This window comes from Mandrillus leucophaeus, unplaced genomic scaffold, assembly GCF_000951045.1.
Source record: "Mandrillus leucophaeus isolate KB7577 unplaced genomic scaffold, Mleu.le_1.0 Scaffold163, whole genome shotgun sequence".
Lineage (NCBI taxonomy): Eukaryota > Metazoa > Chordata > Mammalia > Primates > Cercopithecidae > Mandrillus > Mandrillus leucophaeus.
The window spans coordinates 1,161,311-1,177,783 of NW_012101621.1; the positions used below are offsets into that span (position 1 = coordinate 1,161,311).

A 16,473-nucleotide genomic window follows, 5' to 3' on the forward strand; every position below is an offset into this window, starting at 1 on the left:
AGTTCACAATGGAATTTAGATTAATAAAATGCTTATGCTTTAAATAATAGAAACAAAGAAACCAGACTCTAAACCACTCCCCACTGCCAATGAGTGTTATATCGATAATGTGAAGACAACTTCAGAGATTTAAAAGCACAGGGAAGCTGAGGAGTCCTAACTAGGAAAAAGATTTGCTAAATGAAATCACTAAAGAGGAACATAGAAACATTCTGCAAAGTTAGCTAAATTATCTTTATTTTTTTAGAAACAGGGTCTCACTCTGTTGCCCAAGCTGGAGTGCAGTGGCATGATCTTAGATCACTATAGCCTCAGACTCCTGGGCTCAAGGGATCCTCTCAGCCTCAACCTCCTAAGTAGCTGGGATCACAGGTGTGTGACACCATGCGTGGCTCAAATTCTTTTTACTTTGAAGGCCCTGCTAGAAACTTGCCGCTGCTCTAATTCACGACTTGGAGAGGCAAAACTAAAAAAGCTGTTGCTGGGTTCAGGTGCTGTGGGAGAACCCACAAAAAATGGTTTGAACTGAAAATCTCCATCTCCATCGCCCCGATTTCGAACAGGTGTATTATCCAAAGGAAACCTGGAGTTGTTACCTAGTAGGGAAAAAAAGGGAAAAACATAATTTTATTCATTTGTTATCTACATAATCTACTTCAGAGGAATCATCAAATATATATATATATGAATATATTTTTTTTCCTCCAGTATTTGTCTTAGAAAAAAACAGACATATAAAATCTTTTGCCCCAGGTTAAGAATAATCTTTTTAAAAAACATTGCAATAAACGTTCTAGAAAAAATATAACGATGAAATATTGGCATATACCATGACCCAATATCAATTAGCATAGGATTAAGACAAAGCAGATAACAGATCTGATTAAATGAACATTTAACTACTTCCACTGAACCCTTCCTTGGCTTTTACAGGTTTTAAAGGATCAAATAACTAAAGGAAAATGCTGACTATATATCCTTCAAGCTAACAGTGGTAGCAGGAGATAAAGAGGTTAACTGTGTACAAAAAAAGGAATGGGAAAGAACTGGTGAATATGAAAAAAATAAGACAAGTGGACAGTGACAAGAAAAAAATATCTATAATGCCATTTACAGTAACTCTGACTAAATTACATTATGTAAGTAAAACTGAAAGTTAAGCAGATATTTAGGTTTTTATTCTTATATCTGATATTCCTCATCTCATCATCTCATACCTGCTCCCCACCTTTTTTTTGTAGAGACAGGGTCTCACTATATTGCCCAGGCTGGTCTCAAACTCCTGGGCTCAAGTGATTCTACCACCTCAACCTCCCAAAGCGCTGGGCTGCACCTGACCACCTCACAATTTTTCTAAGACATCATCTCCTCCCCTATTAAATCTTCTTCCTCAGCCTATAGTAAATATCCAAAAATGAGTATTAGGATAGTCCAGCACAAGAAGCTTCACTTTTTTGTATGCCAAAAACAATTTCCATTAATAGTATAGCAAAAACCTATTGGATTTTGTTGCATAAAGAGTAGTATAAAGGAGAGAGCGCAGGAAGATATGAGATTAATTTCATCTGCAAGGCACCTAACAAGCAGACAAGAGATGGAATCATGCTAGATTGTGATTTCCAGAAAGAAAGAATCCTATTTGGATAATCTTTATATCTTCATTAGTTAGGATCATACCTAACAACCTGGTACATAAAACATATTAGATAAATATTCGATAAATGGAAAAATGATTAAACAAAAGAACAAAACAACCAAACTGACAACTTAAGAACTGTACAATCAGTATTGGCAGGTGAAAAAAATCGAAACATGGCCTTCTTGGAGGATAGCAAATGGTTAAGAGTATAGGCTCTGAAAACAGGTTAGTGATATTGACCAAATTACTTAACTTTCTGTGCCTCAGCTTTCTCATCTGTATAAAAGGATAATAATACTTACTTCATAAAGTTTTGTAAATTATATGAATTTATATAAAACACTTAAAACAGTGCCTAGCACTTAGGAATCAATAAATGACAGTTAATATTATTATCACTACAACTACGTAGCTTTTAATTTAATGCAGCAATTTGCAAACTTTCATTTTGCAGAGATTAACTCTGCTCAAATTAAAGCTTTAATTTAAATGTAAGCAAATACAATAGATAAAAGCAATGATGTACAGGTTGAAACATGGGTGAAGAATTCATAGCCTACCACAACTCAAGACCCTTATCATCTCCACTGAATGCTTGGAAGTGGGCAGAGCAGTATAAAAAATCATTGATTTAAAGAATAGACACTGGATATCACATGTCCTTTCTTACCTAAGGGGAAGCCAAGAACACCAGACTGTGCAATCATGGATGGTTCAAGGGTGCCTTCATGGTTAGCAATAGTGATGTTTCGTAACCTAAGGCTATCATAGAGGCCTTGGAGCTTTTGATACTGACGATTGCGCTCCATAAGTTTCTCAGAGATGTCACTGAACTTTTTCTTGTATTCTTCTAGTACTTTCTTCATGGAGGTGACCTCCCCTTTCATAGAGGTCAATTCTACATCCTTGCTTTGTATTTGCTGAGTATATATCTTCTCCATCTGTTTCAGATGGCCCTCAGCCTTGCTGAAATTGTATTCTTGATAAAGACGTTCCTGATGTACCTGGTTCCAAAAGAAAAAAGATTTTTAAGGTATGGGGTACAAAGTTATACATTGTAAAATATTATACAAACACAAAAGGAAAAGAAAGATGCTTATATAGGGATGTTATTTTAACATTTAGAACCCAGTTTAAGAAGCAATCAGGATACACAATGAGGCACAGAAAACAATAAGTTATGTTATTAAATGCACAGAAAAAAAGTCTGGAAGAATACTCTCAAACCACTAACTTTATACCACCAAAAGAACTGAGTATTTGTCTTACTTTAACAAGTGACATGTTTTCCAAAGGTTTTTAAGAAATATAATCCCATTTTTCAAGTCATCCAGAGCATGAAGAACAGACTCTAAGACAACCCCAAATTATCATTGTCTCTGGGCAGGACCTGTGACTACAATACTACATAAAATGTGACAGGTTGTCACTTCGTAAGTATATTACCTAAGACTATAAGGTCTGTCTTACTACGAGACACACCCCCTTGCTGGCTTTGAGGAAGCAAGCAGCCATGTCAGGAAGGCCCAAGAGGCAAGTAACTAACAGCCTCTGGTGAATAGCCAGAAAAAAACTGAGGACCCAATGAATCTAGACAGATCTTACGCTTTTCGCAAAAATAAACTCAAAATGGTTTACAGACTTAAATGTAAAATGCAAAACTATAAAACTCCCAGAAGATAACATAGGATAAAATCTAGATGATCTTGGATTTGGCAGTGACTTTTAAAATATACCAAAGGTATAATCCATGAAAGAGAAAATTGATAAGCAGGACTTCATTAAAGTTAAAAATCTCTGCTCTGTGAAAGACCCTGTAAGAGAATGAAATGACAAGCCACGGATCAGGAGAGTATATTTGCAAAAGATAGCTCTGAGAAAGGATCAAAGAATACTTCAAACGCAGTAAGGATACAAAGAACACTTAAAACTCAACAATTAAAAAAATTTAAAAATAGATCAAAAACTTCATATACACCTCACCAAAAAAAAAGGCAAAAAAGCATATGAAAAGATGCTCCACATCGTATGTCATCAGAGACATGGAAATTAAAATGAGATACCACTATACACCTATTAAACTAGCCAAGATCCAGAACATTGACAATACCAACTTCTGGCAAAGATGTGGAGCAACAGGTTCTCACTCATTGCTGCTGGCAATATAAAACGGTACAGCCACTTTGGAAGACAATTTGGCAGTTGCTTACAAAAATAAACATACTCTTACCACATAAGCCAGCAAAAACACTATTTGGTATTTAACCAAAGGAGTTGAAAACTACAGGAGCATGTAAGAGAAACAACTTACCCAGAAAAATATAATAAAAAGTTACTTGACAGATGACAAACATCCTTAATAAGTATAAGAGTATATGTAAGATATAACAATACATTCAAGGACATGCTTAAAGTTATCCACAGGGAGGTCTTTCAAAGGAAATACTAAAAGTAGAAATCATAAAGGGAAGAAGTTAAGGATGTGTTATTTGATAAGAATGCTTATCATAGTATTTTAATAACTTGGAAATAAATTATGCTAAAAACAATATAACCATTAAAATATGATTATAGAATAGTTAACTAAAAAATATTTAACAAGATATTCACACCCAGTGGAGCATAGGCTACTCAGGAGCCTGAGGCAGAAGAATGGCTTGAACCCAGGAGTTAGAGACTAGCCTGGGCAACACAAGAAAACCCCATCTCAAAAGAAAGAAAAATACATACCAGATATAATATATTGTCAACTCTAACAATAAAACAGTGTGTGTGTTATTATCTTACTTTTATACAGAAGACAGAGTGTGTGTGTGTGTGCACGTGTGTGTGTACCCAAAATATCAACAATGGTTATATCTGAGTGATGGAATTATGAGTGCTTTAATTTTCTTCCTTTTGATTTTCAACAATAAACATTATTGAAAACAAAACAAGCTAATAAGACAGTTTCTCATATACTCATAAAAAATAAATATAAAATAATGAAGAAAAGACACTAGAAGCTCCCACAAATGCCTGAAATTATATGTTCAAAAGAAACTAGACTAAGCACTAACCTGATATGTCCAGAAGGCCAGTGCTCGGGAGCTAATGTCCAACACGATCTCTGGTCGCAGTCCTGCCAATACCATAGCTTTATATTCCTCTGATGGACTGAGTTCTGTGCGGACAATATCTAGCTTTCCAGAAAGGGTACTGTTGCAGGCAGGACAGATAGCTGGTGAGCGACTAAACTCACCACTGCCATGCTGATCACAGAAGATGTGAGAGCAGGCAGTGACCCATGCATAGCCAGAGAGTTTGATGCGACACTTTCGATAATTACAAAGCAGCATGTCTTCACACAAAGACATAATAGGATAGTGAGGTCTCCAGAAGCTGAAGAGTGTCCTAATAAGGGGTAAATAAAAAGGCCAAGTTAAATTGCAATAAAAATAAAATAAATAACAAGTAAAAAATAAATATAACATGCATGTTTTTATTATAAAATACTGCACATTTTATTATATTCCTTGTATTTAGTATAATTGATATATTGATTTCAGTTACTCAATAATATTAATTGTGCTCCTTGTTTGTCCGGTTTTCTAAAAACACTTTAAGGATAAAGATAAAGGTGGTTACAGATCTTGCTAAAGTCAAAAATAATATATACGTGGGCCATGGGCGGTGGCTCACGCCTGTAATCCCAGCACTTTGGGAGGCCAAGGCAGGCAGGTCAGGAGTTCGAGACCAGCCTGGCCAACATGGGGAAACCCAGTCTCTATTAAAAATACAAAAATTAGCCAGGCGTGGTGGCTCAAGCCTGTAGTCGCAGCTACTAGGGAGGCTAAGGCAGGAGAATCACTTGAATCCGGGAGACAGAGGTCGCAGTGAACCGAGATCGCGCCACTGCACTCCAGCCTGGGCGACAGAGCAAGAATCTGTCTCAAAACCAATATATAGGCCGGGCGCAGTGGCTCACCCCTGTATAATCCCAGCACTTTGGGAGGCCGAGGCAGACGGATCACGAGGTCAGGAGTTCAACACCAGCCTGACTAACATGGTGAAACCCCGTCTCTACCAAAAATACAAAAAATTAGCCTGGCGTGGTGGCGTGCGCCTGTAGTCCCAACTATTTAGGAGGCTAAGGCAGGAGAATCGTTTGAACCCGGGAGGCGGAGGTTGCAGTGAGCCGAGATCGCGCCATTGCACTCCAGCCGGCGACAGAGCGAGACTCCACCTCAGAGAGAAAAAAAAAAAAAAAAGTTGCCTTGGCCCTCCGGGTCGACAGAAAGGAACACTAGGACACCTTTATCCCAGTAGCCCCGCTCAGTGAGTTTCCTCAGGTGTGTCACCTGGCAGCCACAGTTAAGAGGCCTATTTTACGTCCGGCAGAGTAGGGGGCAGAGGCGAAGCAGGGGAGCTGGGAAGCTTTAAAGCTGAGCCCTCGCTCAGGCAAGAGAGGCGCAGCTAATTCGAATCTTCCACCAGCTGGGAGTAAGCGCCTATCTAATGGCTGTACAAGCTGCGTGAGGGCCAAGTTTTAGAGAAACAGCCCCACAGAAATTTCACTCTGGAATTTTCAGTCAGCTTTCCGCGCTCAGTAGAGAAAATAATAATAACAAATGATACTTAATCTGAGGCTGAAAGAAAAAGCGCGGAAAAACTCCGTTGCCTCCACAGCTCCACAAGCGAAGATTCCAGGATTCTCTGCGCGCGAGTACTTCAGGGAACTACACCAGAGCGCGCGTGCGTAGGGTTGCCCCGAAGCATCCTGGGACCTGCCAGGCCCTGTGGAGGTGCGGCGGGCAGCTCTGGCTTTCTAAGAATCAGGAGAAATTCCCAGAAACGGTGTGACAGCTGTAATTGGACGGCTGGCACCTCCAAGTTGGGGTAATCCACCATTTTGTTTTTTATCCACCTTGGACTAGACATCTTTCCAGCTCTCACACATCCTCTATACATATTTAAGGAAGTTATAATTTTCTTTGAGTCTGCATTGCAAACATGCATTTACAGGGCTTTACATTAAGCGATAGTGGGCTGGGGGCGGTGGCTCACGCCTGTAATCCCAACACTTTGGCAGGCTGAGGTGAGCGGATCACCTGAGGTGTGGAGTTCAAGACCAGCGTGGCCAACATGATGAAACCCCGTCTCTACTAAAATACAAAAATTAGCTGGGCGTGGTGGCGGACACCTGTAATCCCAGCTACTCCGGAGGCTGAGGCAGGAAAATCACTTGAACCCGGGAGGCAAAGGTTGCAGTGAGCCGAGATCGCACCATTGCACTCCAGCCAGGGCAACAAGAGCCACACTCCATTTAAAAAAAAAAAAAAAAATTAAGCGGTAGTATTGAGGGTCACAACTTTGAGGTGACCTACCTGCGTGCTCTCCTGGAACTGCTGGCAGGTCCAGGCATTACCTATAGCAGCTGCTGTAGGTAATTATTTTCTGCTTGATCTATATGGATGTTAGAATTCAGATTAAAAATTAACCTGAAGAGGAAAGCTAGAAGGGTCCTCAGAATATAAACCTTAATGAAGCTTTTTTTTCTTTTCCAGATAGGGTCTCACTCTGTCGCCCAGGCTGGAGTGCTGTGATATGATCTCGGCTCACTTCAACCTCCGCCTTCCAGGTTCAAGCGATTCTCCTGCCTCAGCCTCCCGAGTAGCTGGGATTACAGGCGCCTGCCACCACACCCAGCAAATTTTTGTATTTTTAGTAGACACAGGGTCTCGCCATGTTGGCCAAGCTGGTTTCAAACTCTTGACCTCAAGTGATCCACCCACCTCGGCCTCCCAATGTGCTGGGATTACAGGTGTGCGCCACCATGCCCAGTCTTATACCGTCTTTTGTAGCCATCCTTCCAGATGTTGTGACCCTATTATGAATTAGTAACAGATGCAATTAGCCACACAATGGACATCAAACCCTGCAAACCCCTTTCTGAGTAGTGCCAAACCATAATATCAAATCTTTTTCCTTCAAACAAAAAACTGTCAAGAACTGTACAACTTCCTACAAGGTTTGTCAACTGGTTCAGAGTAACTAGGCCTTTGTACATTTCCTAAAATATATTCTGATAACTTTAAAGTAGTAACTTAATTCTGGTATAAACCAGTTTCAAAAAAATGAAATCTTCATGTGTGAACCATGTACTCCCTAACATCTGTTTTTGGCTGTTCGAGCCTTTTGTGTGAATTCTGGTTTTAACTATGCCAAATGTAGAAATATTAATACAAAAAAAGTACAACTAATTTAAAGTTGAAAAATGCAAAATATTCTAATTTGACTAGTACCTAACTTTGTGATCCTAGCCTTTGTACTGCACCATGATCACTTCCTGGAGATGTATTTAAGTTAATACATACTTAACATTAATTCATTTTAACACCATGTACTGCAAATATGCTACAATTTATCCATTCTTCTAATAGACATTGATTGTGGGTTTTTACAATTAAAAACAATACTGCAATGAACATTCTGTACATGTCTCCTTGAGTACACATGCCAAAAATTCCTCTAGAATATAACACCCAGAGACTGGGTTAGTATATAAGCAACTTCAAATCAACTAAATGTTGCCAAACCACTCTCCAAAGTAAAGGCATAAATTTCACTGCCACCAGCAAAGTATACAAGAGCCCAGTGCTATAAAGTCAGCAACATGCAGACATGTCAAGTTGTTTTATTTTATTTCATTGTTGTCTATCTGATGACAGTGAAATGGTATCTCAGTGTTGTTTTAATGTACAACTCTTTCATTACTCGTAAGAGTGAGCATTTTTTCATCTGAATGACTACTCAGGGATCCTCATCTGTGATTTGCCTGTTCACATCCTTTGATGATTTTCTTAATTTATATGGAGTCATTTAACAGTAATATGGCATGCAAACATAAATTTGAATTTTAGTGTACACAAATGTATCAACTTTCCCTTTTTGTACTTATGTCTACTCCAATATCACACTCTTGCTTTTCAATAGTTTTAAAGTTTTGCTTTTCATACATACAACTTAACTCATTCTTCCCAACATAAAGAGTCTGAATAACTTACAATAAGAGTTGTGAAGGCCAGAGTGACCACAACATTCAAGAAAGCAAACATTCCAACAACTTCACTATTTGATGGAGTGGTAGTCTAGTCTATAACATTCCTAGGTTATATTTACCATGCAAGGGATAAAATATGCATCAAAATATTAGGAATGTTGTATTTCATTGCTTTTAGAATGATATTTAATCATATTTATTGACTATACAAAACAAGGCAACCAACCACAAAGACAAAACTACTCAAAATAACAAAATCATATTCCAGCTCTTTGGGAGGCCAAGGCAGGTGGATCATCTGAGGTCAGGAGTCCAGCCTGGCTAATATGATCAAACCCCATCTCTACGAAAAAACACAAAAATTAGCTGGGTATGGTGGTGGGCACCTGTAATCCCAGCTACTCAGGAGGTTGAGGCAGGAGAATAGCCTGAACCCGGGAGGCGGAGGTTGCAGTGAGCCGAGATTGCACCACTGCACTCCAGTCTAGGCAACAAAGTCAGACTCCATCTCAAACAAACAAAAAAAAAATTATAGATATGAAATACTTTCCATTAGAATCAGGCCAGGCGCAATGGCTCACACCTATAATCCCAGCACTTTGGGAGGCCGAGATGGGCAGATCACCTGAGGCTGGAAGTTCGAGACCAGCCTGACCAACGTGGAGAAACCCCGTCTCTACTAAAAATACAAAAATTAGCTGGGAGTGGTGGTGCATGCCTGTCCCAGCTACTCAGGAGGCTGAGGCAGGAGAATAGCTTGAACCTGGAAGGTGGAGGTTGCGGTGAGCCGAGATCATGCCATTGCACTCCAGCCTGGGCAACAAGAGCAAAACTCCATCTCAAAAAAAAAGAAAAGAAAAGAAATACTTTCCATGAGAATCTATATAGAGAAAAGCAGTCTGAAGATATTATAATGAAGGAGAAAAGGCATTGAGTTTCAAGTGGTAGTTGTGCTATATTTGAACACATAGAAGTAACTTCCTGTTTGTTTTGATACCTTGTTTTTATAGCCAAAAGTTGAGATTTGCAACAGACAGAAAAGTCTGACAACCTGAAGACCTATTTCTTGTAATTTATGAAATGGTTTAACTCATTTGTTTACTATTTTCAGACAAACTACTGAATATTCATGAACTGTATATTATTGATGAAGCAATTTCAAGAATCTTAATCTAAAGAATAGGTTTCATATTCTGGCCAACACAAGTTATTACAGTTGCATACCATTTGTGAGATTCTGGTATAAGCATGAGTATTAAATCTCATTACAAAAACAGTGAAGTATACCAGACTTTCAATACTTGGATTTTTATTTTGTACCCCTTGTATTTAAATATACCATCATGGAAGTAAACACAGCATATAGGACAGTATACTTTAGCCAAAACAATTGAGAATATTTCAACATGAAGCAGAAATGAGTTTTTAACCATACCTGAGTGGTATGTGCAATTTAAGTCAATGATAAATATCAAGTAAGATTGTAAATAAAATATTAACAATAAAAGATTTTTAAATACCAGTAAGCTTTTATATATCTATTCCTCACATAAATAGATTGGTTTTGGCAGTCATTCTTATAATAGGCATTGATTCCAGGTTTTACAATTAAAAACAATACCACAGTGAACGTTCCATACATGTCTCCTTGAGTACACATGCCAAGAATTCCTTTTGGAAACCGCCGTGTTTTGTCAATCAGGGCTTCCCCCACCTTTCCCCCCGCCCCACCCTGAACCCTCTATGGCTCCCACACCCAGAGACTAGGTTAGTATATAAGCAAATATTTTTTTGGTATCTCTTCTGGGCCAGGTCTTAGGGGAAAAGAAGGTATCCTGCTTTCATGGAGTTTACAATCTACCAAACGATCTAAGAATGACAGAAGAAAATGAAAATATTATTTTATTCTTTCCTTTGCCACCTCTTACATTTTTGCAAATTGATTCCATAAAGCCATTTCTGGTGAGAAAAGTCCATCTTTAACTTGAAGAATTATCTATCTTCATACTGCAAAGAAAAGTTATATGTATAATTTTTTTTTTTTTTTGAGATGGAGTATCTCACTCTATCACCCAGGTTGGAGTGCAGTGGCACAATCTTGGCTTACTGCAATCTCCACCTCCCAGGTTCAAGCGATTCTCTTGCCTCAGCTTCCCAAGTAGCTGGGACTACAGGTGCGCACCACTATGCCCAGCTAATTTTTGTATTTTTAGTAGAGACAGGGTTTCACCATGTTGGCCAGGCTGGTCTTGAACTCCTGACCTCAGGTGATCCATCCACGTCAGCTTCCTAAAGTGCTGGTATTACAGGTGTGAGCCACCGCACCCAACCAAAAAGTGTATTTTTAAAACTGCCCTGACTTGTGTGAGCAACCACTCTAGAAAACCAAGTAAACCATTTAAAATTTGAACATGAATGACTTTATAGTATAATGTTTCAGTAACTCCCAGAACCAACTGGCTTTCTTTCATAGCGCTAGATGAGAGCTATCTAATTACTATATGCTCATGTTTTGAAACTAGGCTGCTTCTTTTATTTTTTTAATCACAGGTATATTTTCTTAATCTAGAATCACCACCCGTTTAGTAATTGTTTGACTCCGCAAAAATCAGAAGGCACTAACGGACAGCCAGCCCATCCTCATGGTGCCCTGAGTGAAGATAAGCCATTTTTGATATATGATGGATCAAAATCCCACTGCCTAAGGCTCCAAGCAGTGAGAGGAACAGCCATCAAAGTTTACCTCCAACCACATTAATTTAAGAAACGTTTATAAAAAATAAAGACATCCCAACCTGGGCAACATGGCAAAACCCCATCTCTACAAAAAATACAAAAAATTAGCCAGGCATGGTGGCCTGTGGTCCCAGCTACTTGGGAGCCTGAGGTGAGAGAATCACCTGAGGCTGGGAAGCTGGGGCTTCAGTGAGCCCTGATTGTGCCACTGCAGTCCAGCCTGGGCAATGAAGTGAGACCCTGTCTCAAAAAAAAAAAAGACATCAAGAGACTCTTATAAGATAGGAATCACTACATCTAAGTAAGAACTAGAAGAGATCATTAAGGATCAATTGATTCGGCAAGGCAAAATGAGGAACTAGATAAAAAGTTAGTACCAAAATCAAGATTAATCAACTAAAGAAAATGTTATTCCAACAATTATATAAAGATACACACTATAGTGCCTGTGACTAATTCTAGAACTTAATTAAGTTTTGAGGGGCAGGGTGAAGGTAATGAGGGGTAGTCTAATTAACAGAAAGATATATAAGCAATAAAAACAAAGAATTTCCTCGTTTTTTTTTTTTTTTTTGGAGATGAAGTCTAGCTCTGTCACCTAGGCTAGAGTGCAGTGATACGATCTCAGCTCACTGCAACCTTTGCCTCCCAAGTTCAAGCGATTCTCCTGCCTCAGCCTCCCGAGTAGCTGGGATTATAGGTGCACACCACCACACCCAGCTAATTTTTGTATTTTAGGTAGAAACAAGGTTTCACCATGTTAGCCAGGCTGGTCTTGAACTCCTGACCTCAGGTGATCTGCCCACTTCGCCTCCCAAAGTGCTAGGATTACAGGCGTGAGCCATCACGTCAGGCCAAAACAAAGAATTTTCGTCAATCTATTATGCAGATGTCAAAAACTGCCAGGTAGTACAGAATCTAAGAGAAATATAAACATGGATTCTGAAGACAAAATAGTTAACATCAAACTGAGCATTTATCATATGCTTTACCCACACCCTTACTAATTTAATCTTCAAAATAACCACCCTGAGTCAAATACTATTGCCATTCTCTAAAATATAAATATAAAATATAAAACTAAGACACAGATAATTAGGAAACTTGCCAATACTGCATAACTGGTGAAGTGATAGAGAGCATGAGTTTGAACCCAGTCTGACTCCAGAACCCATATATATACTATACTATGCTACTTCTCAACATCTTTAATTGACTTTTTTGTTTTTGTTTTTGTTTTTGTTTTTTTGGAGATGGAATCTCGCTGTCACCCAGGCTGGAGTACAGTTGCACTATGTCTGCTCACTGCAATTTCTGCCTCCTGGGTGCAAGCAATTATCCTGCCTCAGCCTCCTGAGTAGCTGGGACTACAGGCGCACACCACCACGCCCAGCTAATTTTTTGTATTTTTTTAGTAGAGATGGGGTTTGCCATGTTGGCCAGTCTGGTCTCAAACTCCTGTGCTCAGACAATCCATCCACCTTGGCCACCCAAAGTGCTAGGATTACGGGCATGAGCCACCACACCTGGCCTCAACTGACTTTTAAAAAATGAAACTTATAGCACCTTAGCAGCTGGCCACGAAGTCACAAACCTGAATTTTCAAAGACTCATATATATGTCAAAGCTTCTCAATATCAACGTAAGCCTTACCATAAAAGAAAAATGTAGTAATCATCTACTGTATATCCAGGATTTACAGCACCAAAGAGGTCCAGACTGGAACAGTGAGACTCAGATCTGGTTTCAGTCTCTCGAAATTTTACTTCTGCAAAAGACAACAAAAGCTAAAAAATTATTTCAAGTCCTGATATTACTTTGAGTTGTTTGTATTTCCCGTATTTCACCCTTCTTTCTACCTAATTCTCTGCTGAAAATGCAGGCATGGGTAAAGAATATAAGCTTGTCCTAAGTTACTTAAAATAACTTTTAAAATATTACAATACATGAATACAATAAAATTAGAAAATAGGTTTATAATAATACAAGATTACTTGTAGAACTCAATTCTAGAGAAAATAACCGCTAGTATTTTAGTATATATATCCTTTCTGATTTCTTAAGCAAACATATACATATAAAAATATTTAAGCAGAAACACATTGCTCTATAATGTTTTTCATGTGTCATGAATATCATTCTATTTCAATAAACATAAACCTGTATCATAACTTTTAAGTGACTATATAGTGTTGTATTGTATCTTCACAAAATTGATTTAACCAACTCTGTTTCCCTTAATCTATATGTATAGACTGATAAAATAGTGATTGGTTTAAAACTGCCAGGCTAAATTGCCTATAGAATTATACCAGTTGCCAGTGCTTTTTCTGTAGTGTTTGAACTTTTAGATTAAGGATTCCTGACCCTAGTTCTAACTCACAAAAGTGATTTTTTGGGCTTATAGAGATATCACAAAAGATCAAAGCACAATAAATTAGTCTCAAATTCCTAACTTATTATTTGTATAAATTTATTATATATAAATTCATAATTTATTAAGGTTTAAGAATCACTTGGGATTACAGACTAAATCCCAGTATTAATTCCAGCAAGCAGAATTCAATTGCAGGTGTTTGCCCCTAGCTTTAGTCTGCTCAGAGCATGCGTTTAATCAGGCTGATCAGCTGAAACACGGACTTAACATGCATTTCATCATGGCAAACTGTAAATGACTGGGGAAGGGCAAACCAGCACTGGCTCCTTATCCCTAAACAGGAAAATTCTCTTAAGGTTAGAACTGGGGATTTTTTTCAATTGCCAAATTCCATCCACTAATAACACTGAGTCCCAAGTCTTGCTAGGTGATTAGAAATCCAAATGAGGTAAAAATGAAGATTTTGCTCTTACTCTTACCTCTGGCATCACATGAATCCAGCTTCTATCTAGAAATCCAGTTGAACCACAGGATCTATCAATTACCTAGGATCATTTCTGGAAAATTTTTAAAAAATAAATTCACAAAGGTTATGATTACATGACAACTCACACCAGCATGTTCTACACCAAGTCACAAGAAAAATTAGAGTAACTGTTCATCCTTTATTTAACTCTCCATTCATTAATATAAACTATTGACTCATTTTCGGAGAATGTCAGCAAATGCCCAAGCTCAATATCAAATAGGGCAAGATCAGGAGTTCAAGGTTACAGTGAGCTGTGATCATGCCACCGTACTCCACCCTAGACAACAGAGTAAGACCTGTCTCAAGAAAAAAAAAAAAACAAAAAACAGAGCAGGACCTGTACACAAGCTTAATTTTGTATAAATTTACAAGTTTGGATAAAACTGCACAATAGTCTAACCAACTTCTGAAAGGCTATAAAGGTCAACAGTCTCACAGTAAGAAAACAGTTACGCAAGAGAAAGGAGTCAAGAACTTGCAAGATTCAGCTGAGAAAATAATCCAAAATAGTCAGTTTTTTCAAAGCATGTTTCAATTTCATTTGAGCCAATGCTGGATTGTATTTAACCTTTACTCTTCGTAATCCTTTGTCAAAATAATCTGAAGAAACTCTTCCCTTTACACAGGAAAATTGAATTAGTAACATTTGGAACCCAAGTCCGCCACAAGATGGCAACGTAAGAAAGAGGCTTGCTTTAATTTCCTCTTCCAGCATTTGAGTGTAATCTGAACTTTAAGGTCAAATACATACTAGATGCGCAGTTCATCTTTGCAGGCAACCTTCACACTATTCCCTACTCTTCACCTAATTACTAGCTAGAAAATTTTTTTATTTACTTATAATGATCATCTAAAACTTGTTAGCTAAAAATACTAGTTATACTTTTATCACTGTGTGCTTTTTCATGCAGCAATGTGGAGATTTAAAAATCCATAACCTCAGATACAATCTAGCCAGAAAGACAAGACTCACAGAAATTAACATACCACCAAATAAGTGGTAGAAAGCAAGTAAGGTTAAGAAAAAAAGTAGGACTGGTCAAGGAAGGCTTCATGAAGCAAAAACAGTGGGTCATAGTGGACCTTAAAGTTGCATGTCCAATAAGCAACCACTTAGAGTTAAAAATTAAATTTCTCCATTACCCTACTCACATTTTCATTACTCAATAGCTATATTGGCAGTATAAACATAGAACATCCCGTCATAACAGAAGGCTGGACATCAGTGCCTTTAAGAATGGGTCTAAAATAAGCTGACAGAAAGAAAGCAGTGGCTATCATTCTTTAGAAATCCTATCTGTCAAGCTGCATAGAATTTGTATCATTTAAATTTTATAACCCCCTATTTACAAGGAAAATTGAGGCTCAGAAAAATTACATAAATTTCCTAAGGTCACCTAACTAGTAAGGGCTAGGATTTAAATTCAATTCCATCAAAACTCCATACTCTTTTCACTTCACCATGGTATGTCCTACAGAAAATAAGCAGAGCTAAAGATGGTTTGCTTTAAAATGTAATGCAATGACATGCTAGCTAGCTCAGAAGGTTGGAAAGAAACTGAAGCATTTTAAATATCTCAGACAGATATGATCAAAATGTTATTTTACTCCTTCCTTGCCCTACATGTCTATAATGCTTTAACTATGTAAAATGTTTTCAGATCAGCAGGATTCAAGGTTAACTAAGAGAATGAAGACAAGAAGCAAGACATGGTGTGAAAGGTTTCTACAGTTTTAACAATGTCTACCTTAAAACTCCTTGATCTCTCCAAACCTAAAATCAATTTTTTAAAAAAGGAAATAAAAAAAAAAATACTTGATCTAAGTATTCTTACAGGATAATAATTATAGGTTGAAAGGAACAACTTCTCTATTAATCTCAACTCACAAACAAAACCCAGATTGCAAGAGGCCTGGTCTTTTTGCTTTGACACATAGCACAAAGCCTGGCACATAAATCCTGATGCTAAATATGGGATACCTGCCCCCTGCAGGATTCTAGTCATGCATGCTTCAACAAGTGTCATTCCAACATACAAAGGACATTTCGTATTTACTAAGTATTTTGGAAATGCTCCATAAACAATCAATGATCCCAGCATTTTGTTGACTGTGGGCAGTAATCACGTCAGAGTACTAGTGTTCATTGC

General features: G+C 38.0%; 1 protein-coding gene across 3 annotated transcripts in view; it reads right to left on the reverse strand.

The window, feature by feature from the left end:
- Positions 1-216: 216 nt before the first annotated feature.
- CCNB1IP1 (cyclin B1 interacting protein 1, E3 ubiquitin protein ligase) overlaps positions 217-16,473 on the reverse strand; it is a 21,432-nt gene continuing 5,175 nt past the window's right edge. For 2 of the 3 annotated variants that reach the window (XM_011976150.1, XM_011976151.1), the window contains 5 exons: positions 14,274-14,351; positions 13,071-13,185; positions 4,699-5,032; positions 2,310-2,643; positions 217-596 (listed from right to left, as the gene is read on the reverse strand). In XM_011976150.1, the coding sequence (XP_011831540.1) occupies positions 394-596; positions 2,310-2,643; positions 4,699-4,995 (834 nt within the window). In that variant the 5' untranslated portion in view covers positions 4,996-5,032; positions 13,071-13,185; positions 14,274-14,351 and the 3' untranslated portion in view covers positions 217-393. Of the gene's footprint in view, positions 597-2,309; positions 2,644-4,698; positions 5,033-8,685; positions 8,786-13,070; positions 13,186-14,273; positions 14,352-16,473 lie in introns of all 3 variants that reach the window. The other variant, XM_011976149.1, reaches the window with a different exon arrangement.